The 27016-nt window shown below is 43.3% G+C and overlaps 1 protein-coding gene across 4 annotated transcripts in view; it reads left to right on the top strand.

The window, feature by feature from the left end:
- The window catches only part of TBXAS1 (thromboxane A synthase 1), a 193117-nt gene that overhangs the window by 137179 nt on the left and 28922 nt on the right, over window positions 1–27016 (top strand). For all 4 annotated transcript variants that reach the window (XM_077468779.1, XM_077468781.1, XM_077468778.1 and 1 more), the window contains 8 exons: window positions 2658–2751; window positions 5230–5282; window positions 7342–7438; window positions 8314–8430; window positions 11006–11094; window positions 14434–14585; window positions 19412–19542; window positions 24923–25228. In XM_077468779.1, the coding sequence (XP_077324905.1) occupies window positions 2658–2751; window positions 5230–5282; window positions 7342–7438; window positions 8314–8430; window positions 11006–11094; window positions 14434–14585; window positions 19412–19542; window positions 24923–25228 (1039 nt within the window). The remainder of the gene's footprint in view (window positions 1–2657; window positions 2752–5229; window positions 5283–7341; window positions 7439–8313; window positions 8431–11005; window positions 11095–14433; window positions 14586–19411; window positions 19543–24922; window positions 25229–27016) is intronic.

Raw genomic sequence — 27016 nt, forward strand, 5'->3', positions numbered from 1 at the left:
AAACATGCTGCTTGCAGGACTTTTTTTTTTTAACATCCTGCCAGCGCATCGCCTCAGTGTGAAAGCACTCTGTCTTTCACACAGACTGCAGGGGAGCCGTTTTGCAGGCACTTTACAGGCGCTATTGTTAGCCCAAAGGCGCCTAAAAAAACGCCTCAGTGGGAAAGGTGTCTGTTAGGTTTTATGAGATGATAAATAAAAAATAAAATAAAAATAAAAATCGGCCTAACATATCGGCCCAAAAAAATCGGCATCATATATCGGCCATCGGCCGCCATGATTCTAAATATCGTCATCGGCCAGAGAAAAACCCATATCAGTTGACCTCTAGCAGTGACCACCTTACATTAAATGCTTGGAAAGGATTAGTCAATGCTAATGTTACCATGTATAAAATGACATATGACTCCAGAGGCTGCCCTAAGAAATTTTAATAAAGTCTGGGGTAAATGAGTTAGAGAAACTGAAACTGCACAATCTGACACTTAATGGAAAACATAAAATTTTGGAAAAAATGATGGGATCTGGGGGAGAGAGAGCGGTAGCACACGGCACAAGAACTTAAGGTTAACAGGGAAGTTTCCCTGGAGTGTTAATTTTCATTTTATTTTTTATCTTTATTTGTCTGATTTATTTTTCTAATTGTTATTGTAAATGGTAAGCTACACCTAACGTAGTATGTTATATACTGCTTCTTTAAAATTAAAAAAGGGGTGGGCTAAATGTACAATTTATGTTCTACATGGAGATGTCTGTTTCTTGGAGTCCACACATAAGTTGCTTAGTTGGTTGTAATCCATGGAATATATTGTATTTCGATGTTATGCTTTGTACCTGACATGTATGTACATTTGGCAAATAAAAACCTTTAAAAAAAAAAAAAAAAAAGTGTAGAATACCTTTGTTTGCACTGCTGGAGGACATAAGACACTTACCCAGAAGTCTCTCTGCCTATTCTCTGTGGTGGCCAGGGAGGACACAGCAGGGGGTAGCGCTTTTACCAGGCCCCCTGCTGACTTTCCTAAAAGTTGATTGTGATAAGGTAAGACAAGCGTGAACCAAAACCTACCATGTCTGTGTGGGAGAGAGGATCCAGGCGGGTTTTTTCGTGCCCAACCAGGCTGCTGTGAATGAAGCCGTTTTATCTCGTCTACTTCCTATACAATGCAATTTGTAATTTTACTGCTCCATTGGCCTCATCATGACCAGAACTCTGCATATCGCCCACGCCTCTGGGGCTCTTCCAAGGCCCCCAGCCATGTGTGTTGTAGCAGGGATATGTGCTGCTAAGCTCTATAGCAGGGGTAGTGAATTAAAATTCAAGGTCCAGTCACAAAAAAAAATTCAGGCCAGGGTCTGAATCACAAGTCTGTGTCATGAAAGATTGTACGTGTCGTCTTTCCTTTTTTGGTGCAAGCCGCGCTCTCTGGCCCTTTTTTTTTTTTTTTTTTTTTTTTTTACTGTTTCTTCCACAGACTCTGGTAATACCCTATAAATATCCCCAATAGTGTTCCCCCCTTACATCAGGTGCCCCTACCAGAGTAATTCATTACATTGGGTGCCCCCATAAATCAGTTGCCAATGCCAGAGTACCCTCTTATATCAGGTATCCCCATCAGAGTGCCCCCTTACATTGGGTTTCTTTATCAGAAGGCCCCCTTAAATCTGGTGTCTCCCATCAGTGTTCCCCCTTACATCATTTGTCCCTATCAGAGTGCTCCTTTGCATTAGGTGCCATCATCAGAGTGCCCCTTTACATCAGGTGTCCCCATCACATCAGGTGTGCCCATCAGAGTGTCCCCATCAGAGTGCCCTTTTACATCAGGTGTCCCCATCACATCAGGTGTGCCCATCAGAGTGCCCCTTTACATCAGATGTCTCCATCAAAGTGCCACCTTACATCAGGTGTTCCCATCAGCCCCTTATTTTATGTTAAGGGACACATTGATTGGCATATTTTATGTTAAAGAGCACACTGATGGGCACATTTTGTTGTGCCCATCAGAGTGAACCTTACGTTAAATGTGCCCATCAGTGTGTCCCTTAAGAGAAAATGTGCCCATCACAATGCCCCTGTAAACATCCCACATACCTTGAGGCTGGCAGGGAGTGGGAGCCAGCAGAGGTAACAAGCTGCAGGGGGAGAGAGCTGCACCGGGAGTCTTGATAAAGGGGCAGAGCGTACATATCATACCTCACAGCCAGCCGAGTGAGACCCGGGAGCCACGAAATAACAAGAAGCAGGGGGTGATGGCACGCACGTGATGTCGTGTCTTACCTGGCGACCCGGCCAGGAGCCACAAGATAGTAAGCAGCAGGGGGCGGGGCGCACATGCAAGGTCATTGGTTGCAGAGAGGCCCGCGCTCCCAGCAACCAATGACTGCTGAGCGGCGGAGTGGGGATGTGGCACTGTACACTGTTGGCCTGATGGTCCGGAAAGGAGCGTCGCTCAGTCTGTGTTCGGACCGTGGGCTGCCATTTAATGATGGCTGCTCTATAGGAAAGTTTGCCTACAAAAATAACTATCTGTATCTTCATCTGCTGATCACCTGGACAAGCGGCATCATCTCAGCTTATGTACTTTCTCAGTGTGATTTGGTTTGAGTCGCTCAGGTTGGTAAGAAGTTTGCCCTGATGACTGGTTCTCTTTCTTCAGGTATTCTGTGTCGGCATTCTCTCAGTTGGAAAAGATGGGGATAAGACATCCGAAGCCAATCCCATTTATCGGGAATGTTCTGCTCTTTCAGAAGGTCAGTTGTACCTATTCATCCTATGAGAACTCACTGAGCAATGACGTCACTATGCTTCAGCCAATGATTGTGCGATTATGGTTCGCATTAAAGTAGATCTGATCCCAAGGCTTTTTTTCCTTTATTTTCCTGTACCGAAATGTCCTGCCCTGATTTTGCTTCACAATATTTATTAGAAACTGCAGCAAGCGCGATGGAGCTTGTCTCATTTCCTGCCTGGAGGACATCCAGCATCATCTAGCAGTTCCCACCCAAGCTTGGCTGTTCCTTGCCTGCCCCTTTCATTCATTGGATCTCCGTTATTTAATCACAGAGGATCAGAATCACATGTGGGCTTTACCCAGGGTGGCCTGCATGCACATTCAGCCTGCCGTGGAACATCCACTGTAGACATGACACCCATCCATTACAGGTTTTTGATATTTGCATAACTCCTCCCAAAAGCCAGCCTATTGGCTACCTGAGAGGAGTACTGAGGCAGGATGCTGTGATGCTTTCAGAAAGCTACGTACAGCACCCTGCCAACCCCTCCCACATGCCATGATCTGCCTGCATTGCATAGAAGAGCACCGAGACCCAGTGATGACACCACTGAATCTAAAATAAGATAAGTAATGAAAATGGAAAGGATTTAGTTAGAAAAAATGTTACTAGCTTAGGAACCAGGGAAGGCAAAACATAAACGGATAAAGTTCAGCTTTAATATACTTTTCAATATTAATAGATCTGCAGCTTTCTTTAAAATCCCTAATGAATGGTCCTGCCGTGAAGATATTATTTAAGCACTTCCTGTTATGGGTTGACAACACACTATCCATGTCTTCCAGTTGTGCTTCTGTGTCGTCACCTTGTCATGTACATGCAGCCCTGGTGGAGACTATAAATAGTCATGCCAAAGCATATGATTTACTGTTGTCACTATCAGCAAGCCAGTCCAGAGCAATGACGTACAGGTTATACTGAAGCGAGTACATGTAAATAAGTGCCAGTTGGAATGACTGACATTATAGAATGTCGATTCTCCTTTGTGTCTTCATGTACACATTGGGGTTGATTTACTAAAACTGGAGAGTTCAAAATCTGATGAAATTGTGCATAGAAGCCAATCAGCTTGCAGTTTTTTTTTTTTGTCAAAGCTTAAAGTGATTATAAAGGTAAATTAAAAAACAAAAAAAGCCAACCATGTCTATACTTACCTGCTTCTTTGCAATGGAATTGCACAGAGCGTCCTAGAACCTCCTTTTTTCGGGTCCCCCGATGGCACTTCTGGCCCCTCCCCTCTGTCCAGTGCCCCCATGGGAAGCCATCTCCTGTTGGGGCACTCCTGCATGCTCGCACCCAAGCTTTGCTGCTGTCTCCATTGAAATAGACAGTGGGATTTGGCCTGCCCCCCGCTCCTTCTCACTGGCTTTGATTGACAGCACTGGGAGCCAATGGCTCCCGGTGCACCAGCAAAGCCAGCGAGGCCCGAAGTGAGGGGAGAGAAGAGCTGCAGAAGTGCATAGTGCTGGATCGAATGAGGGCTTAAGTAATGAAAGGGGGGGGGGGTGAATGGGGATTGCTGACACCTAAACATTTTTTTATCTTAAGGCGAGGTTTCACCCAATTTTTTTACTTATTCTTACCCCATTTTGTTAAATTCATACATGTTCAAATGCTGCATTAAAAAATGTATATCGCTGTAATTACCTTTTTATATTTTAATTTTTAGTTGCACTTCCTGTCTCTCCTCCGGTGGAAGTAGGCGTGTTTATTGCCTTTCCCCGGCTCGCACTGTCTCCTGGGAGCTTAGTGTCATGCTTCCCAAGATACAGCGCGGAACGCCGTCATGCTGTTTGGTTGCCATCACAATGGGGCTGGACCTTCCGATGACGCCACCCGTTGTGATGGCAACACGGAAGTTTACGGCGCTGCTCGCTGTTACCAATGAGCATGTGCGGGAACGGGCGGTGAATGCTGGGAAACGCGTCCTGGAAATAAATGCTTGTGGGCTTCAATTGCCCACAAGCAAGATGAAAACAGCCAGCAGCGCATTATATAACTTATTCTTGTGGACAAAATCGTAAAGCGGCGGAAATATTAAACACAAAAAGTGAGTACTATCTTTTGATTAGTAAAGTTTCTCAATGACCCTGAAAAAAAAAAAAAGCGATAGGTCACTGGATTACCGCTTCAATGCATGCATTAGGCTAACAAAATGTTTAGGCTTTACAACCACTTTAATTGAACAAGTTGAAGTTAGAAGCTGATTGGCTACCATGCACCAGATTTTGCACTCTCCGGTTTTAGTTCATCAACCCCATTGTATTTTCTTCTTTACCTTTGCTTTTCAGCAATTTTTTCCTATCCTCTGACACAGACTTATATAATTTTCCAGGAAGGTGACACAAATCTGTCCTCTTGATACAACAGAATCGGCTGTATTATTTTAGTATGTGTTAAATTAAATATTGTGTCTTTAATACTGTCATTGTGCAGGGATTCTGGGAAGGAGCCAACAAGATCATAAAAACATACGGACCAATTACAGGGTAAGGACTGATTGGATTGAATTGTAAATCTTTTTCTATCTACATTAAGTTCTCAGATTGAAATGATTAAATTCTTTTGATCAAAGCCCCTTTCGCAGCTCTCTGTTTTGAGTGGATCTCAGGAAGTGCAATTTTGAAATTCCTTCTGCGTTTCTTCAGGGAACACTGAAACATTTACTCTCTGCACCAAAGGATTTTACACTCTAATGTCCCAGCAAAGTCACACACCATTATTATATATTAAAACCCAATGCTGGGCACACCAAAAAAATACCCTTGCAGTGGGGCTCCCTGCACAGCAAGGGTTAGATGTTTGTTATGCCCGAGGGTGCATGAATAAGGAGTAATGCTTACCTTATTCCTCGCTCTACCAGGGTCCTTCCAGCTACGTGACTGATGCTGTTAAGCCTTTCTTTCCTCTGAGGTGCTCCCGGCCACAGTTGCACTGTTTCCTCTATTTACAAAGCAGGGTTAATAGTCCTGCATTGTGCAGGACTCAGAGCTTCAGAGCCGGTGTTCTGCCGTATAGTGTCCGGCCATCAAATAGTGTCCGCTCCGTACTGCGCATGCGCAGTACGGAGCAGACGAAGCTTCGGAAAATCTCCAAAGCTGAACGGCGCCTGCGCCGTGAGTGGAGGTGGTAGCCCCACCATCCAAGTGGACATAGGGTTGTGAATATTAGAGGGCCCCTCGCGGGCGAGCTTCGCTTGCCACGCTTCGGGCTCGGCCTCGCTGCGCTCGGCTCTTTTTTATTCCTACTCTATGTCCACTTGGATGGTGGGGATAGAACCTGGACTCACGGCGCAGGCGTCGTTCATCCTTGGCAATTTTCGGAATCTGTGTTGCTGTGTACTGCGCATGCGCAGTACTCGGCAGACACTATCAGATGGAGGACGTTATATGACAAGACACCGGTTCACACTGGGGCGACTTAGCCGCCTAACAAGTCGCGCACCGTTCTGTACAATGGAACCATTCTAATTGGACCGACTCTAGTCGCTCCGACTTAGAAAAAGGTTCCTGTACTACTTTGGGGGCGACTTGAGGCGACTTGCATTGACTTCTATATAGAAGTCGTTTTGCAAGTCGCGCTGCTGTCGTGTGCAGGTTGCCTGAGGCAGTCACGCTGCAAGTCGTGCGGCCTCAGTGGTGTGAACCGGCTCTTAAGGAGATGAGAGTGCTGGAGCGAGGAATACAGTAAGGGCCGGTTCCCACTGTTGCAATGTCAGATATCGCATGTGATTCGCACCGCACTGCTGTGCAAATCGCGGGCGATGCAAATTTAGCCATACAGATAGTATGGCTGAATTTGCATCACAATTGGACCAAACTCGTGCAGGACCCTTTTTTTTTGGTCCACACCAGAATTAGATCCCATGGGTGTTCACTGTCTGAATTGAGAGTTCGCATTGCGAGATGCGAATTGATCTGGGGGTGTGAATAACTTTGTATTGACACTCCCAGCGGTTCGCATAGGGCAGTGTGAACTGCCTGCGGGAGACATGCGATGCGGGAACTTGTACTGGATTTGCAGGGTTCCCGCATCGCTGCGGTTTGAACCGAGCCTTAGTAATACATCCTCTTCCTGTACCCCTAGACATAACAAGCATTTAACCCCTGCAGAGAGGAGGGGGGGGGGTCCCACTGCAAGGGTTGTTTTTATCTAGTTATCAAAGTTGGGCTTTATTATAGCTCTGACATGTTCTGCAGCGCTGTACTGAGAACACTAAGCCATTCACATCAGTCTCTTTACCAGAGGAGCTTACACTGTAATATCGCCACCACAATTACACATGCACAATGATTATTATTATTATTATTATATATTTATATGGCAGTGCTGTGTGGAGAACAACGAGCCAGTCATATCCATCTCTGCACCAGAGGCGCTTATACGCTAATGACCCCTCCACAGTCCTATACTAGCTATAGTAAGCAGGTAGCCTATCAGCATGTGTTTGTATGGTGGAAAAAGACCAGGTCACCTGCAGGAAAATACAAGGAGTATATAGAAATACAATGCAGAAACTCTTTTCTTATTTTTTTGTGTGTATTATAGATACTACATGGGTCGACGTCCGATGGTTCTGTTATCGGACCCGGAAGCCATCAAGCAAGTTCTTCAGAAGGACTTTGCAAATTTTACTAACAGGATGGTAAGTTATCGCTGAAAATAGTCCTTTTTAATAGTAAGTATGTTCTCAATGATTGTGGTTCATGAATGCAGGATGTTCTCATGTAGTATACCACACTCCTCCCAGAATGGTGAAATTTCTGCACTTAACGGGATTGTAACCCCAACGATGAACTTCTCCTATTTGGTTCCCTTTTTGTCTTATAAATATAATATTGTTATATTTGTCTGAAAGGTGCAAAAAATGCCTAATCCTGCCAGAAATCTTGTGAGCTGATAATTTCCTGTGTACTCTACTTGTTCTGCATTCTTTTTGGTTTGCATTGTTCCCAACTATCTCTGAGTATTAAAGAACTCCCCTCTTTCTATATATTATAGAGAATAGGAGAAGGGAAGGTGTTCTAAAGTCTTGCACTAGGGTGACAACTCTGATTGTCCCTATATTTAGTATGATGAGTGAATGTTGTCACCCTTAAACAGCTAGTGTGTTACTGGCAGGATCGCCAGGTCAAAATAAAGGGAAAAGAAATCTAATGCAGCCACAACATCTAAAAACTGGTAAGCTGCAATATATTACATTTTTAAAGTTTTGGGGTTTAGCTTTAATGTATGAGAAAAAAATTGGAAGGGAGTCATTTTCTGAGCATATCTTGCATGAAAGTTCACCTCCTTGGTATCCAATTAAATATAATGCTATGCAACATTATTATAAATTTTTTTATGTTTTCATATCTTTGCTTGCTGTGTTATATTTGTCCTGATTATATTTCATGTAGAGATTTGTCACCACTAGCTGGAGCATCTAGAGTTGTGTCTCTGGATTCTACCTTCATAGATTTGGTTATTTGGCGACCCTGTTGGGTTTTTCTAACTTTCTTTCCTTTAAAAACTGTGCAGAAGCTGAACTTGGCCACTAAACCGATGAGTGACAGCTTGCTGTGTCTGCGGGATGAAACGTGGAAGCGTGTGCGCAGTGTCCTCACACCCTCATTTAGTATGGCTCGCATGAAAGAAGTGAGTTTCCCTCCGCTGATTCTTTCTAGGGACTGGTTCGGGAGGTAGTGCTGGACATTCAATGAAAGGTTTCAGACTGGAAGATAGAAAGTGTGACACCTGATTTGGTGGATAAGGGATGCAGTATTGACTAGACCAAGATATCTACTTAATGCTAGAACTTTATTTGTTTGGAACTTTAGGTATAAAAAAATGTAAATTTCAAAATTTACAGATTAGGAAAAGCTGCAAACACTACAATCAGAGACATTTGAGAGGATAATGGACATATTAAATGCAGCGCTAATCCATATTGTGTGTATGTGTTATGCCCTGTACACACAATCGGATTTTCCGACAACAAATGTTGGATATGAGCTTGTTGGTGGAAAATTTGTCCATTTCACAAATGTTGGCTAGCATGCTCTCAAATTTTCCGCCATCAAATGTTTGTTGTCAGATTTTCCGATCGTGTGTACACAAGTCCATCGGATAAAAGTCCAAAGTACAAGCACACATTCTCAGAATCACGCATCACTATTGAAATTCCTTTTTATCGGCTTGCCGTATGTCTTGTACTCACTATGTTCGTAATTGTTGGCCAACATTTGTGTGACCGTGTGTATGCAATACAAGTTTGAGCCAAGTTTGAGTTTGTCGGAAAGTTCGATCGTGTGTACAGGGCATTAGAAAATTGTGCAAGTGTGCAAACAGTAAGTATAACACATTGTGTAAAAACTAGTGCTAGGTGCAAACAACAATAAATTAATATAAATTAAAATCACTAAAAAGTCCATGTGAAATGGCATTGTGAATAAATAACCCATGAGGGAAAAAAAAAAAAACGTCCAAACAGGTGAAATTAAATTATAAATGTTTAGGAAAAAACAATGTTGAAATTAAGGATATATTCAACCTCTGAAGGATAGGCCACCATCCAGTCACTATCAGGAAACAACATGTGGAGGTCAGCTTCCGTTCGACCGTCACCGGACCCAATCATGGACTCCACCATTCATAAAACAAAAATGCAGCCACATAGTTTAAAATCATCAATTATGGGTTTTATTGTAAAAGGTAGAACACTTACATCAATGATGATATAAATAGGCAAGATAAGGTATGTGATTACAAATGCATCCAAGAAGTGCAGTAACATGGAGCTAGTTCAGATTACCCGACTGGGGCAGATGAGGTTCTATTGAACAAAACTGGTTAGGTAGTCTGGAATAGCTTTACATTACTGCGCTTCTTGGATGTATTTGTGATCATATACCTTATCTAGTCTGTACCACTCAAGATCCCCAATACTCACCAACTGGCCCATAAACTAACCATAGCCCTTCATGATAGGGGGTGTTATTGTATATTAGGGTATGCAGCGTTAGGGCAACTTATTTATTTTTAATACAATGGCATTGTAGCCTAATCCTTTATTTTTAATTGAGTACATCAGTGGTGTGATGCAGTGTAGGTCCATTGCTTGCTAATGTTACTGCACATTGGGCTACAATTCAAAATTATTGACTCCAACTGCACTATAACGCTCACGTTATTAACATGCGGGAAACCCTGCGATCCTGTGAGGGTTCCTGCATCACACCTGAATCGCCGGTTGTTCACACTGACATCTGCAAACCACTGCAGGTGTCAATGTAAAGTTAATGACACCCCCAGATCGGTTTTCAGATCGCAGTGTGAACTGTGAAATGATGCAGGAATTGGCTCATATAGGTGTGAACACCAAAGGGTTCTGCACCATTTTGGTGCGAATGCCATGCAATTTCAGCCATACAGTTTGTATGGCTAAATTTGCATCGCACATACATTCCATGTGATCTGCACAGCAATGTGGTGCGAATCACATGCAATGTCTGTGATCGCACAAGTGTGAACCCACCCCAAGGGATTATCTCATTGTAAGTGTCAAAGCTTATGGGGTTCAGGGCTGGGGTGGGTGTTTTATCATGCCTAGGGATAGGTTAAAGCTTACGTCAACATTCCCTTCGGTAATGAGGTGTTTGTGTATTGCACAACACGGCTCCCCTTCACCCGATTCTGCCTTCTCCTAGCCTGGTCGGGCCCCTCCAGACGCTCGGGCCCCTTACAGTTGTATTGGCTGTACCCCTCTGATTGTGGCCCTGCTCAGCATCACACGCGTGCATTGCCACAGCTTCCTGTTTGTAAAGCACCCTCCCGACCACCTTAACCAGCTGCCATGGTTTGCTTGCATTGCATAGAGAAGCATGGAGACTTAACAATGATGTCACTGGGTCTAAAATAAGTTAGCAGGTGGGGGGGTATCTTTGGGACTACTCTAATTTACAGTGGTTTCTGGTGCTGGCAGCACCACATCAGGAACTAATAGCACCCCTCCCTTGGGAGTGGAGATTAATGGATACAGAGTGGATTTCCTGTTTTTTTTTTTTTTTCTTCTTGGGCAAAATAATACAAAACCTGGGAATCGGTCAGAGTGTTTTTTTTTTTATAAATTTTCAAAACTGTCAGAATGAATATTTCCTAAGAAAAAAATGTAATGTTTTCCAAACCGATTGATACTTCAAACATCTTTCCATGTCTGCCATTTTTTCTTCAGATGTGCCCGCTGATAAACCAGGGCTGCGATGTACTGGTCAGTAACTTGCAGCAGTATGCAGACTCAGGAGAGGCGTGCAACGTCCAGAGGTAATAATAGGAGGCTTGTGTTTGGCTGTTTCAGCCCTGAGAAGAATGTATGTGTATCAGTAAAAGCTTGCAGGCCCCGGCTGTTTTCTGCACATATTAAGATTAAGATGTAAGATTCATGTTAGAGGCTCACAGTGGGAGATTTTCAGTTTACAGAATGTGGCAGGTTAGTTAAGGGGTAAGGCCGGGTATTGGGGTTAAAGTAAACTATTTCATGAGGGCTATACATGGTTGCCCTTGCTTACCTAATTCTGAAAATCATGCTAATTGATGGTGCAGGCTGCAACTTCTCTCAGTCATAAGTAATGCCAAAGGGTTGGCTTGAGGGTGTTGGCTGTATATTTAAAGTGGTTGTAAACCCTTACAAACCACTTTGACCTACAGGTAAGCCTAGATTAAGGCTTACCTGTAGGTCCAAGCAATATCTCCTAAACCTATACGGTTTAGGAGATATTTGCCTGAAGACAGGCACCGCTGTCTATGGCGCATGCGCCGTAGACAGCGGCGCGCAGGCGCACTGAACGCGGCAGTTCCAAAAATGGAGCTGCCGCATTTGTCGACTCCCGTGCGCATGCGCGGGAGTGACGTCATCGCGGCTTCGCCGAATGACAGCGGTGGAGCTGCGAGACTCCACAAGCAAGATGGATGCGGCGGACTACAGGGGACAGTGCGACTTCGCTGGCTCCTGTGTCAGGTAAGTGACACATAATGGGCTACTAATGCGATGCATAGTAGTCCATTATGCTTTACCTTTGCAGGGAAAAAAAGAGGAAGTAAACTCATCAGGGTTTACTTCCTCTTTAAAGGTGTCAGGCACATCAGGCCATAGGTCCTCCTTGAGAAAACAATCATCGCATAGCCCAAAATGTCTGACTGGAGCCTCTTTTTTTTTTTTTTTTTTTTTTTTTTAGCTGAATTATTATTATTATTATTAGACAGGATTTATATAGCACCGACAGTTTACGTAGCAATTTACAACTTGAGGGTAAGCAGTATAAATACAATACACTTTAATACAGTAGGAATCAGAGGGCCCTGCTCTAAATACGTAATTGACATTTTATTCTTGGTATGCTGCTTCTAGAATTTGTATGCAACACTGCTATATTTTAATGCTACAGATTCTGCATATTGTACATCTATTTTTGCTGTATACAGTGCATCCGGGAAGTATTCACAGCACTTACATTTTTTCCACATTTTTTTGTTACAGCCTTATTTCAAAATAGATAAAATTCCTTATTTTCCTCGAAATTCACAAACAATACCCCATAATGAATAAGTGATAGAAGGTTGTTTGAAATCTTTGCTAATTTATTAAAACTAAAAAACGATCCCATGTACATCAGTATTCACAGCCTTTGCTCAATACTTTGTTGAAGCACCTTTTGCACCAATTACAGCCTGAAGTATTTTTGAGTATGGTGCTACAATCTTGGCACACCTATTTTTGAGCAGTTTCTCCCATTCTTAGCAGGAACTCTCAAGCTCCATCAGGTTGGATGGGGTGTGTCGGTGCACAGCCATTTTTAGATCTCTCCAGAGATGTTTAATCAGGTTCAAGTCTGGGCTCTGGCTGGGCCGCTCAAGGACAGAGTTGTCCCGTAGCCACTCCTTTGTTATCTTGGCTTTGTGCTTAGGGTTGTTGTCCTGTTGGAAGATGAACCTTCACCCCAGTCTGAGGTCCAGAGTGGTCTGGAGAAGGTTTTCATCAAGGATGTCTCTGTACACCTGTACACTGCTGCATTCATCTTCCCCTCGATCTTGAATAGTCTTCTAGTACCTGCCGCTGAAAAATATCCCCACTGCATGATGCTGTCACCACCATGCTTCACTGTAGGGATGGTATTGGCCAGGTGATGAGCGGTGCCTGGTTTCCTCCAGACATGACGCTTGCCATTCAGACAAAGAGTTCAATCTTTGTTTCATCAGACCAGAGAATTTTGTTTCGCATGATCTAAGAGTTTTTCAGGTGCCTCTGGAGGAGTCCTCCAGGCAGGCTGTCATGTGCCTTTTACTGAGGAGTGGCTTCCATCTGGCTATGCTTCCTTACAGGCCTGATTGGTGGAGTGCTGCAGAGATGGTTGTTCTTCTGGAAGGTTCTCCTCTCTCCACAGAGCTGGAGCTCTGTCAGAGTGACCATCCTGTTTTTGTTCACCTCCTTGACTAAGGCCCTTCTCCCCCGATCGCTTAATTAGGCCGGGTGGACCACTCTAGGAAGGGTCCTGGTGATTTCAAACTTCTTTCATTTACAGATGATGGAGGCCACTGTGCTCAGTGGGATCTTCAATGCTGCAGGAATGTTTCTGTACCCAACCCTAGATCTGTGCCTTCATACAATCCTGCCTCAGAGGTCTACAGAAATTCCTTGGACTTCATGGCTTGGTTTGTGCTCTGACATGCACGGTTAACTGTGGGACCTTATATAGACAGGCATGTGCCTTTCCAAATCGTGTCCAATCAACTAAATTTACCACAGGTGGACTCCAATCAAGTTGTAGAAACATCTCAAGAATGATCAGTGGAAACAGGATGCATCTGAGCTCAATTTCGAGTGTTATGGCAAAGACTGTGAATACTTATGTACAGGAAATTTTTTTTGTTTTTTATTTCTAATAAATTTGCAAAGATTTCAAACTTCTTTCACGTTGTCATTATGGGGTATTGTTTGTCGAATTTTATGGAAAATAATGAATTTAATCTGTTTTGAAATAAAGCTGTAACATAACAAAATGTGGAAAAAGTAAAGTGCTGTGAATACTTTCCGGATGCACTTTGTCACTGTATTCATACATTACATGCAGTATATGCTTCTATCCTGTGTAAGATAGCTGAACAGCATGTCTTAATACAGTGTTATTTGCATGATCTAGTTTGTGGCCTTCTTCATTATGCCTATTATACACATGATTTGGGGAGATGGGATGACTCTCCTTTTTGATTTAATAGGACCTCTGTGAAGCGTTACTACTTTCTATTGGAAGGAGTGCAGGATACCATCTCTAATTTGTTACGTTCATTGCCTAGATTCACTGCTTCCAGAAAACATACACAGTCTACTGATCCCACTTTGAGTACTTCTGGTTTAGGGAGTATTGAGGCCAATGGGTCCACATGACATCTAGGCAACTAGCAAATTCAGAGAAGAGCTCAGATATAGCGCTGTTATTAATTTGCTATGCTGTAAATATGCCTGTGTTATATTAGGACTTTGTAGCATCAGAGTCCTGGATTTAGGTCCCACTAGGATCAGCTGTTTCAGTAAATCTTTGCAACTCCTCCAAACAAAATAAAATGTACTCGCTCACCTTTAAAAACTTTTTTTTTCTTTCTCTGTAGATGTTATGCCTGTTATACGATGGACATTGTTGCCAGTGTTGCATTCGGTACAAAAGTGAACTCGCAGAAGGATCCGGATCACCCGCTGGTGCAAAACAGCAAAAAGTTCCTGGAGCTGTTCAGCCCCTTAAAGCCAGTTGTCCTGCTGACATGTGAGTTATGAAGGGGAGGCTGGAAGGCAAATATCTTCCATGTTCTAGAGAGATCTGACTTCATTCAGGCCCTCCTACAGCCCTCTATGTAAGGAGTCTCTCTTTCTCGCTCTCTCTCACCTAATTTGCACAGTTCTGCAGTAGAGAAGTGTGAGGATCCTCCCACTGCCTGCTGATGTCACTCCACATTGAATACAATTTACAAAAAGCTTTCACTATAAAAAATAAAAAATAAAAAAATAAAATAAATATATATATATATATATATATATATATATTATTATTACATCGGCCCTTTCTACTTGTATGGGAGAACATGTGCAATTCTTTAGTTACTTCCTGCCCGGCCAATGAACATAATAGCCAGGCAGAGCAAGTGGTGTTTTGGGAGGATAAACCTGTACAACCTCCCAGAACAGGAGCTTATGTGCGGCCTTGGGGCAATGTAGCCTTGTAGTGTGTACGCTGTGTCCACAGCTGCTCTATACCATGTGATAGCTGTGGTCAATCAAAATGATTGCTTTTACAGCCATCATTGTCACAGTGTTGAATAAAAAAGAAAAGTCCTGATCTCCCCACTTAGAGCAGTACAGTGTCACTATGGTGACACTGTACTGCTTTTGGTGACAGAAAAAAAAAGAAATATATATACACACATACACAGTATATCACAAAAGTCAGTGCACCCCTCACATTTTTGTAAATATTTTATTATATCTTTTCATGTGACAACACTACATTGTAGTGAGTGTACAGCTTGCATAACAGTGTAAATGTGCTTGTCCCCTCAAAGTAACTCACACAACACACTTAATGTCTAAATTGCTGGCAACAAACGGGAGCACACCCCTAAGTGAAAATTGGGCCCAGTTAGCCATTTTCCATCCCTGGTGTCATGTGACTCATTGGTGTTACAATGTCTCAGGCTGTGAATGGGGAGTAGGTGTGTTAAATTTGGTGTTATCGCTCTCAATCTCTCATACTGGTCATTGGAAGTTCAACATGGCACCTCATGGCAAAGAACTCTGAGAATCATAAAAAAAAAAAAATTGTCGCTCTACATAAAGATGGCCTAGGCCAGGGATTCTCAAACTATGGCCCCCCAGCTGTTGCGAAACTACACATCCCATGAGGCATTGTAAAACTCTGACATTCACAGACATGACTAGGCATGATGGGAATTGTAGTTCCTGAACAACTGGAGGGCCATAGTTTGAAGACCCATGGCCTAGGCTATAAGAAGACCCTGAAACTGAGCTGCAGCATGGTGGCCAAGACCATACAGCACTTTAACAGGACAGGTTCCACTCAGAACAGGCCTCGCCATGGTAGACTAAAGAAGTTGAGTGCTCATGCTCAGTGTCATATCCAGAGGTTGTCTTTGGGAAATAGACGTATGAGTGCTGTCAGCATTGCTGCAGAGGTTGGGGGGGGGGGGGGGGTCAGCCTGTCAGGGCTCAGACCATGCACCACACACTGCATCAAATTGGTCTGCATGGCTGTCGTCAGGGAAGGAAGCCTCTTCTAAATATGATGCACATGAAAGCCTTCAAACAGTTTGCTGAATACAAGCAGACTAAGGGCATGGATTACTGGAACCATGTCCTGTGGTCTGATGAGACCAAGATAAACTTATTTGGTTCAGATGGTGTCAAGCGTGTATGGCCAGGTGAGGAGTACAAAGACAAGTGTGTCTTGCCTACAGTCAAACATGATGGTGGGAGTATCATGGTCTGGGGCTGCATGAGTGCTGCTGGCACTGGAGCTACAGTTCGAGGGAACCATGAATTCCAACATGTACTGTGACGTACTGAAGCAGAGCATTATCCTCTCCCTTTTGAGACTGGGCTGCATGGCAGTATTCCAACATAATAACAATAATAACCCCAAACACACCTCCAAGACGACCACTGCCTTGCTAAAGAAGCTGGGGGTAAAGGTGATGAACTGGCCAAGCATGTCTCCAGACCTAAACACTATTGAGCATCTGTGGGACATCCTCAAATGGAAGGTGGAGAAGCGCAAGATCTCTAACATCCACCAGCTCCGTGATGTCGTCATGGAGGAGTGGAAGAGGACTCCAGTGGCAACCTGTGAAGCTCTGGTGAACTCCATGCCAAAGAGGATTAAGGCAGTGCTGGAAAATAATGGTGGCCAAACAAAATATTGACACTTTGGGCCCAATTTGGACATTTTTACTTAGGGGTGTACTCACTTTTGCTGCCAGCAGTTTAGAAATGAATAGCTGTGTGTTGAGTTATTTTGAGGGGACAGCAAATTTACACTGTTATACAAGCTGTACACTCACTACTTTACATCGTAGCAAAGTGTAATTTCTTCAGTGTTGTCACATGAAAAGATGTAATAAAATATTTACAAAAACGTGAGGGGTGTACTAATTTTTATTTACATACTATCATAAGTCAGTGTTTCTAATCACACCTGCAATGGTCATCTTGTCCCCGATTACAGCCACACCAGTCCTAGTGTCCCTGATTACTGCTACACCAGTCCTAGTGTCACCATAGGGACTTATTCACATGTGCAATGCTCTCTGAAGAGCAATCCGTATTCAGATCGCAGTCACCAGACTAGTGCAGCCATCAACAGTGTTCCTGATCATGGGCAAACCAGTGCAGTGTTGCCTCTGCCTGCCACCTGTACTAATCTTGGCCTGTTTATTGACCACGTTTCTGCCTGCTACCTGCACTGATGCGTTGAATTTAGTTTTGAATTTAGCTATATTCTGAAGCTGAATTTTATTCTGCTTACATTTTTATCTTCTTTGCTTCTCCCCATTACTGCACATTATGGTAAATTCAGAGCAAGTCATTTTGGTACAGGAGAGGATCCTGTACATTAGTGCGGAAAGGCTGGAGTTCAGCTGTAAATATGTCTAATTATCTAACTTTGTGAATAAATCTCACTCCATTTAGAACTAATGTTTCAGTTTTGAATTGTTGCTTGCAGGAATAATCATGTGCCTTGATTCTGTCGCTTGGGGACTCCAGTAGTGAGCTGGGAATTTACCCACCAGTTCTTCTGCAGCTATTGCAGTCCGTATTGGTGCCTTGCTCTACCCATAGGTTCCTCTCTCTGAGTGTTTAGAAAGCCTTGACAACTATTTAGAGGGTATTGGCGATGTGTGTACACATTTTAAGGGTATTTTAGATCTAGCGTACTGTACACTGGGGGTACCTAGTAAATATTTGTTTTAATAAGGGGGCATCTCATGCAATAACATTGAGAATAAGTCAGAACAATTGCAGATGTTTTATTTTAGTGTCATATTTTATATTATTTTATTGTATAGATGCCACATATTAAAGAAGATTTTGTTGTGCCCATCAGAGTTCCCCTTGACATAAAATGTGCCCATCAGTGCGCCCCTTAACATAAAGTATGCCCATCAGAGTGCCCCTAAACATAAAATAAGGGGCACTCTGATGGGCACATTTTATGTTAAGGAGCACTCTGATGGGCACAACCAGAGTGCCCCTTAACATAAAATGTGCGCATCAATGTTTCCCTTAAAGAAGAAGTAAAGGCAACTTTTTTTTTAAAAAGGACACCCTGTAAGGCAAAGACACAATGAGCTAGTATGCATAGCATACTAGCTCATTATGAATAACTTACCTGAGAACCAAGCCCCCGAAGCGGTCCTCCATCTTCCTCTTCGCCGCTGCCATGGATCCCGGAGCAACTTCCGGGTCTCGCGGCTCCGGCGCTGTGATTCGCCGGAGCCGTGATGACGTCACTCCCGCAGATGCGCATGGGAGCCGACACTCGCGGCATATCGCCGCGATCTGCGGCCTGCCCCAGTGCGCCTGCGCGCCGCTGTCTATGGCCCATGCGCCGTAGACAGCGGTGGCTGTCTTCGGGTAAATATCTCCTAAGCCGTATAGGTTTAGGAGATATTTCTTGGACCTACAGGTAAGCCTTAATCTAGGCTTACCTGTAGGTAAAAGTTGGTTGTAAGGGTTTACAACCACTTTAACTTAAAGAGTGCCCATCAGTATACCCCTTTTCTGTGAAGTAAACTTACACCATACCATGAGGGCAGGCAAGGAGCGGTAGCTGGCAGAGGTAGTAAGTTACAGGGGGTGGTAGCTGCACTGAGAACCTTGCTGAAGGGGATGGGTGCACACGTGATATCACACCATGCCTTGCGGGCAGGCAGGGAGTGACAGCTGGGAAAGATAGCGAGGTGGGGGTGGGTGTACATGCGTCGTCATTGATTGCTGGGATGCCGGCGATCCCATCAACCAAGGACTTATGAGTGGCGGGGATCTGAAACGTTAGACTGGCAGGCTGATGGTCCAGACAAGAGCGTCACTCAGCCCGAGTTTGGACTGCGGTCCACAATTTAATGACGGCTGTTCTATAGACTTATTAAGTTAATTTCAATCTTTTTAAATCTGCAGCTTGTTTAGGCACTTCCAGTTATAGAGTTACAAGGTTCTGCCCCCCAAATGTGCCCATGTGTTGCCACCCTGGCACACAGATTTCTGATGTCTGCTTCAACACACACAGACATGGGCCACTGTTGTCACCATCAGAAAACCCATCCTTAGAAATGCTATGCAGCCATTGGTGGAGTGCACATTAACATGAAGTGGTTGCAAAAAGGCTGCAGGAGAAATATATGTAAACAACATGGCAATAGTTTAAACACAGTGCACAGTGCAAACTAAACTTCACTCAGTTTGGGTTTACTTCTCTATTTAAATATCTTGGGTATGTATTTAAGAATCTAAATGAGTAAGCACATTATTAATTCAAATCTTCTCTGTAATAAGTTTTCATTTCTTCTCTGGCTCCTCCAGTGGCATTCCCCTTCATAATGGTCCCTATCATCCGTTGCCTTCCCAACAAGAACCGTGACCAGATAAACCGCTTCTTCCGCAAGACCATCAGGGAGATGATCGCACTTCGAGACCAGCAGCCAGCTAACAAGGTACCTGGCATCTCATTACTCATTGCAGTCTGCTTTGTGATGTACCACACCGCTCATGAATGATAATTAGCTTCATTACGGGGATTAATGAGCTGAAATCTGTTTTCTTTTCACCTTGTATGGGAACTAGATTTGGGGTGCTACATCTGACAGCATTTGAGTCTAGTCTTAAGCTGCGTATAGACGCTTTGGTTTTATTTTGTTCAGCTAGTGGGTTGAATAAAAAAAAAGAATGAATTCCTCCATTCACACAAACCAGGTAGATAGAGGAATACTTCCTACTGTGCCTTTTATATTCTGACAGCGGGGACAATTCGGCTGCCAGAAAACACTGATCAGTGCTGCAGCCTATTGGAAATGAAAAAAAGTTTTCCAAAAGTACTTTTCAACAGAAGTCAATCTACCAATCAACTTCTATTGAACAAGAAGGGTCACATTCAGATTGAAATTTGGCTGGTACTTGCTGAACCAGCTGAATTTCCATCTGTGTGTACCCAGCTTTAGCCTGAACTAAAACAAAGAAGGAGGAATTAGTTTTTTTTTTTATGGAGAGCCGACACTCTCATTTTCTGATGCAGACAAATATTTTCTATAATAACTCATTCTCGCTCTCTGTGTGTGTGTGTGTGTGTGTGTGTGTGTGTGTGTGCGCATAATATACTGTATAAATACTGATATACATATACACTCACCAACCACTTTATTAGGTACACCTGTTCAATTGCTTGGTAATGCAAATTGCTAAAAACCTAATTACATGGCATTTAGGAATCTAGACGTGGTGAAGGTGACTTGCTGAAGTTCAAACCGATTATCAAAATGGGGAAGAAAGGGAATTTAAAGGACTTTGAATGTGGAATGGTTGTTGGTGCCAGACTGGTCGGAATATTTCAAAAACTGCTGCTCTACTGAGATTTTCACACACAACCATCTCTAGGGTTTGCAGAGAATGGTCCGTAAAAGAGAAAATATCCAGTTCTGTAGTTGAAAATGCCTTTCTGATGTCAGAGGTGAGTGGGCAGACTAGTTGAAGATGATAGAAAGGCAACAGTAACTCAAATGACCACTCGTTCCAACCAAGGTATGCAGAATACCATCTTTGAATGTACAACACATTGAATCTTGAAGCAGATGGGCTACAGCAGGAGAAGAGGGACACACCAGATGCCAATCCTGTCTTCTAAGAAAAGGAAATTGAAGCTACAGTTCGCACAGGCTCACCATAATTGGACAACAGAACATTGGAAAAATTTTGCCTGGTCAGATGAGTCTTGATTTCAGCTGCGACGTTCAGATGGTAAGGTCAGAATTTGGGGTAAACAACAATAAACCGTGGATCCACCTTGCCTTGTATCAATGGTTCAGGTGGTGTAATGGTGTGGGGGATATTTTCTTGGCACACTTTGGGCCCCTTAATTCCAACTGAGCATCATTTAAATACCACAGCCTACCTGAGTATTGTTGCTGACATGTTCATACCTTTATGACTACAGTGTACCCATCTTCTTCTGATGGCTCCATCCAGCAGGATAATGCACCATGTCACTAAGCTCAAATCATCTCACCACTGGTTTTTTGAACGTGACAATGAGGTCACGGCACTCCAATGGCCTCCACAGTCACCAGATCTCATCCAATAGAGCACCTTTGGGATGTGGTGGAACGGGAGAGTCACATCATGGATGTGCAGCCGACAAATCTGCAGCAACTGCCTGATTCTATCATGTCAATATGGACCAAAATCTCTGAGGAATGTTTCCAACACCTTGTTGAATCTATGTCACGAAGAATGAAGGAAATTCTGAAGGCAAAAGGGGGTCCAACCCGGTACTAGCAAGGTGTACCTAATAAAGGAGCCGGTGTGTGTGTGTATATATATATGTGTGTGTATGTGTGTATATATATATATATATATATATATATATATATATATATGTGTATATATATATATATATATATATATATATATATATATATGTGTGTATGTATGTATGTATGTATATATATGTGTATATATATATATATATATATATATATATATATATATATATATATATATATATACACACAATATTACTAACTGGTAAAGTGAATAATGTTGATTATCCCGTTACATGAATCATGAATTATCTGAAAGTGGGTGTGATGTATTAGGCAGTACGTGAACATATTCTCCTGGAAATTGTTGAGTTGAAAATAGAGAAAATGGGCAAGCATAAGGAGTTGAGTGACTTTGACCAAGGCCAAATTGTAATGGCTAGACGACTGGGTCAGAGCATCTCTAAAACTGCAGCAGTGGTCAGAAGCTACCAAAAGTGGTCCAAGGATGGAAAACTGGTGAACAGGAGACAGGGTCATGGGTGTACAAGGCTCACCGATGCACATGGGAAGCGAAGGCTGGCCTGTGTAGACCGATCCAGTAGAAAAGCTACTGTAGCTCAAACTGTTATGCCCTTTACACACGGTTGGACTTTCCGGCGGAAAATGTGCGATCGGATCTTGTTGTCGGAAAATCTGATCGTGTGTGGGAATTTCCGACACACAGAGTTTGAGAGCAGGATCTAAAATTTTCCGACAACAAAATCCGGTCGTTTAAATTCCAATCGTGTGTAGACAATTCCGTTGGAAAAAGTGCCACGCATGCTCAGAATGAATTACGAGACAAAAGCTATTAGCTACTGGCCTGTTTATAGTCCCATCGTACGTGTTCTACGTCATCGCATTCTGAAAGATTGGATTTTCCGACAACTTTGTGCAACCGTGTGTATGCAAGATAAGTTTGGGCCGTTTTGTCGTTGGAATGTCTGACCGTGTGTACAGGGCATTAAAGTGTCAGAACACACAGTTAGAAAGGTGTCGATATAAAGGTGTCCGAACACAGAGTGCATTGCAGTTTTCTTGTGTATGTGGTTGCGTAGACCGGTCAGGGTGCCTGTGCTCAGGGTCGGTACAAGGGGTAGGCAGAAGGGGCAGATTCCCTGGATGGGACCATTTACTGGAGGAAGGAGGGCGCAGTAGAGGCCACGCTACAGACCGCCTGTCCTGGGGCTGCTTTGATCTGTGGCTGCAGTGCTCCCCTCCCACCTCTTCCTCTTGTTTGTCACACAGCGCCGGGAGCACTGTGTGTCAGGGAGCTGGGTCTCTGTGTGTGTTCGGCTGCGCCGCAACAAGGTCCCACCCCCCCAGACTGGCTCATGTGGTGCCGCTGAACACACACACAGACCCAGCTATGTGACACAATGCTGCGGGAGATGTCTGCTGTGTGATCCAGGGCAGGCTATGGTGAGTCTGCATTCATAGGCAAAGTGAGGCTGCAATTATGGTCACAGAGAGGCTGCTATTATGGGCACAGTGAGTGGCATTTATGGGCACAGAGAGGCTGTGATTATGGGCACAGAGAGGCTGTGATTATGGGCACAGAGAGGCTGCGATTATGGGCACAGAGAGGCTGTGATTATGGAAACAGTGAGGTGGCATTGATGGGCACAGGGGTAGGCTGCATTTGATGGGCACTGGTGAGACTGCATTGATCTCTCGTATCATGTCTGCAATCTCTGACCATCGCCTGCATCATGTCCTCAGTCTCTAACCATCTCTTGTCTTATATCATATCTGCAGTCTCTGGGGAGAGTTTGCTTAATTAGCAATGGTATTGGTAATATGCAGAAGGAAGGGGGTTAATGCACTGTCACTGATGCATTAGTATAGCTCCCACCGCCTGTAGGCGCTGTCACTTTTCACAGCGGGGGAGGGGGGGTTCATCTTCGCCCTGGGCACTGAATGACCTTGTTCCGGCACTGCCTGTGTTGACCCATTTCCACAGCCAAAAGTGCCTACAATGGAAATGTGAACATCGGAACTGGACCATGGAGCAATGGAAAAAGGTGGCCTAGTCCGATGAATTGCGTTTTTCCTTTACATCATGTGGATGGTTCTGGGTGCGTGTGCGTCATTTACCTAGGCAAGAGATGGCACCAGGATGCAGTATGGAAAGAAGGCACATCAGCAGAGGCAGTGTAATGCTTTGGACAATGTTCTACTGGGAAATCTTGGTTTCTGCCCTTCATATAGATGTAACTTTGGAGTCCATGCCTTGATGGTTCAGGGCTGTTTTGCCAGCAAATAGGGGGCCTACGCAATATTAGGTGGATGTCAGGTCATAATATTATGGTTGATCTGTGTGTGTGTGTGTATATATATATATATATATATATATATATATATATATATATATATATATATATATATATATATATATATATATATATATATAAAATTACCGTATTTTTGCGATATGTATACGACGACCCCCTAATTTTACTTTTTTTTTTTTTACAGTTTTTGCCTATACTCGCCAAATAAAATGAACCCCCACACCCCTTCTGAGGCTTCATATTTCCTTCTTTTTGGAGCTGGAGCCATACTGCGCTGAGCCAATCACAAGGAGTGATGTATTCTATTAAGGACTACAAAGCTTGCTTGGATTGGCAGAAGCTGTAACATCATCAGCCCGCGCCTCTGACTCTCTCAAAGTCAATCCAAGCAGGCTACTGTAAGTAGCCTGCTCGGATTGGCAGAGGTTGTTACTACAAACCGAGCAGGCTCTGTATTCATTAATAGAATACATCGCTCACCAGGATTGGCTCAGCTGTATCTACTGTAGCCAAAGCTACATACAGTATTCCCGCACATCCAGCAGGCGGCATTTTATACTGGGCGTATAAGACGACCCCTGCTTTTTGACCGTTTTATTTTTAAGTGTAAAAAGTCATCTAATATGTCAGAAAATACCGTATATATTTTTTTTATTTATCCACGGTCACGTGACTACTTTGTCTCCTCTCTGGTTGTCTGTGGGTAGAGACTACAGAAGCTACTTTGTGGGTAGGAGCCGCTGTCAGTCGGTGTTTGGAGGGCCGGACAGGGGGGAAGATAGCTGTAATCTGACTGCAGGCACAGCATCCTAAAGATGCCACAGAAGGGCAGATTTTTTTTTAGGCTCACTTACACTTAAAATTATATTTTCGGATTTTAAATAATATGATTGGCTGCATATTAAAGATATTGAAGTACGTGACCTTATCCCTTTAAACAGACCATAACAAGTTATTTTCAAAGCATCTCATTCCACCAAAAAGTTTTACTAGTGCTCATTTTTTGAGGCATCCATAACACATATTCAAGTCCGTTTATTTTGGGGGTGCATGGCAGGACTCGAGCAGCTACTGACCACCAAAGTTTACCATCCATTTATAGCAAGCCTTACTATATTTTTGTACTTCATTGAATGCTTTATTTTGTCTTGCTTCTTGCTATGATGAATGGTTTAGTGTTTAATATTATAGCATTAAACTGGTGACTGTGTTCCCCATCTGCCCAGAGACGCCGTGATTTCCTGCAGCTCATGCTGGATGCCCGGGATGCGGCGGCACTCATTTCTGTAGATCACTTTGACATAGTGAACCAAGCTGACCTGTCAGCTCCACACAAGGGGATTGAGGAGACTACAAAGAAATCAACGAAAAGGCTGGATGAGGATGAGATCCTGGGCCAAGCCTTCATCTTCCTAATCGCTGGATATGAGACCACCTGCAGCCTTCTGTCCTTTACCACCTACCTGCTGGCCACCCACCCACAGTGCCAGGAGAAGCTGCTTAAAGAGGTGGACGAGTTTTCTGAATTGCATGTAAGTAGCGAAGAGGTGAACCCTGTCTTTGAACACTTCTGTTATAAATTTGTATTGTAACTGTACTGTTTGCCCCACGTTGTAAAGCGCTGTGCAAACTGTTGGAGCTATATAAACCCTGTATAATAATAATAATAATAATTTACAATGCATCCGCAAACTATTCACAGCACTTCACTTTCTCCACATTTTGTTATGTTACAGCCTTATTCCAAAATGGATTAAGTTCATTATTTTACTCAAAATTCTAAAAACACTACCCCATAATGACAACGTGAAAAGAATTTGTTGAAATCTTTGCAAATTTATTAAAAATAAAAAAAGGAAAAAATCCCATGTACATAAATAGTCACAGCCTTTGCCATGACACTCATAATTGAGCTCAGGTGCATCCTGTTTCCACTGATCATCCTTGCTATGTTTCTACAACTTGATTGGAGTCCACCTGTGGTAAATTGAAATTCAGATGATTGGACATGATTTGGAAAGGCACACTTGTCTATATAAGGGCCCACAGTTAACAGTGCATGTCAGAGCACAAACCAATTTAATCAGAGGAAATCATGGACATTTTAGGCACCAACATATTAAAAAAAACTTTTTTTACTAGTAACAAATTTAAAAAAATGCATTAAAAAACATATAAAGTACAGACTTCTAAAAGTGGTAAACAGCACATCAAACTATCTGCCGGGCCCGGGTCAGTTTATGTATGACCACTGGGAAGTTCCCTTGGTAGAGTGGGAGCAAAAAAACTTTTTTTTAACCACTTCCCGACCGGTGCACGCCGATGTACGTCAGCAGAATGGCACGGCCAGGCATATTGGTGTACAGGTACGTCCAGTTTTAAATGGCGCCCTGCCATCGCGAGCAAGCCGCCGCCGGCGTGCTCGTGTGGCGGTCTGGACCCCTGTGAGTCCAGTCGCGGGTCCCGCGGATTTGATCGCCGCGGGCATACCCGCAATCGTCTCACGGGGCGGCTGAACTAAGAGATGCCGTTGTAAACAGCATCTCCCTGTTCTGCCTAGCAACAAGTGATGCTGATCTCTGCTCCATGTGATTGGAGCAGAGATCAGTGTTCACTAAAACAAATCCCAGCCCCCCACAAATAGTAACACGCCCCTAGGAACACTTAACCCCTACACTGCCACCCACTGGTTAACCCCTTCACTGCCAGTGTAATTTACACAGGAATCACTGCATTTGTATAGCAGTAATTGCTGTATAAATGACAATGGTCCCAAAAATGTGTCAAAAATGTCCAATGTGGTTGCCATAATGTCGCAGTCACAATAAAAATCGCTGATCGCCGCCATTACTAGTAAAAAAAAAAAAAAATATTAATAAAAATGCCATAAAACTATCCCCTATTTTGTAAACGCTATAACTTTTGCGCAAACCAATCAATAATCGCTTATTGTGATTTTTTTTTTTTTTTACAAAAAATATGTAGAAGAATACGTATCGGCCTAAACTGAGGGAAAAAAATGTTTTTTTATATATTTTTGGGGGATATTTATTGTAACAAAAAGTAAAAAATAATGGGTTTTTTTCAAAATTGTCGCTCTATTTTGTTTATAGCGCAAAAAAACCAAAAAACGCAGAGGTGATCAAATGCCACCAAAACAAAGCTCTATTTGTGGGAAAAAAAGGACGTCAATTTTGTTTGGGAGCCACGTCGCATGACCACGCAATTGTCAGTTAAAGCGACGCAGTGCCGAATCGCAATAAGTGGTCAGGTCTTAAGCCAGCAAAATGGTCCGGTCTGAAAGTGGTTAAAGAATACAT

The sequence above is a fragment of the Lithobates pipiens genome, unplaced genomic scaffold, assembly GCF_037356315.1.
Source record: "Lithobates pipiens isolate NorthernLeopardFrog02 unplaced genomic scaffold, aLitPip1_a1.2 Scaffold_8, whole genome shotgun sequence".
Lineage (NCBI taxonomy): Eukaryota > Metazoa > Chordata > Amphibia > Anura > Ranidae > Lithobates > Lithobates pipiens.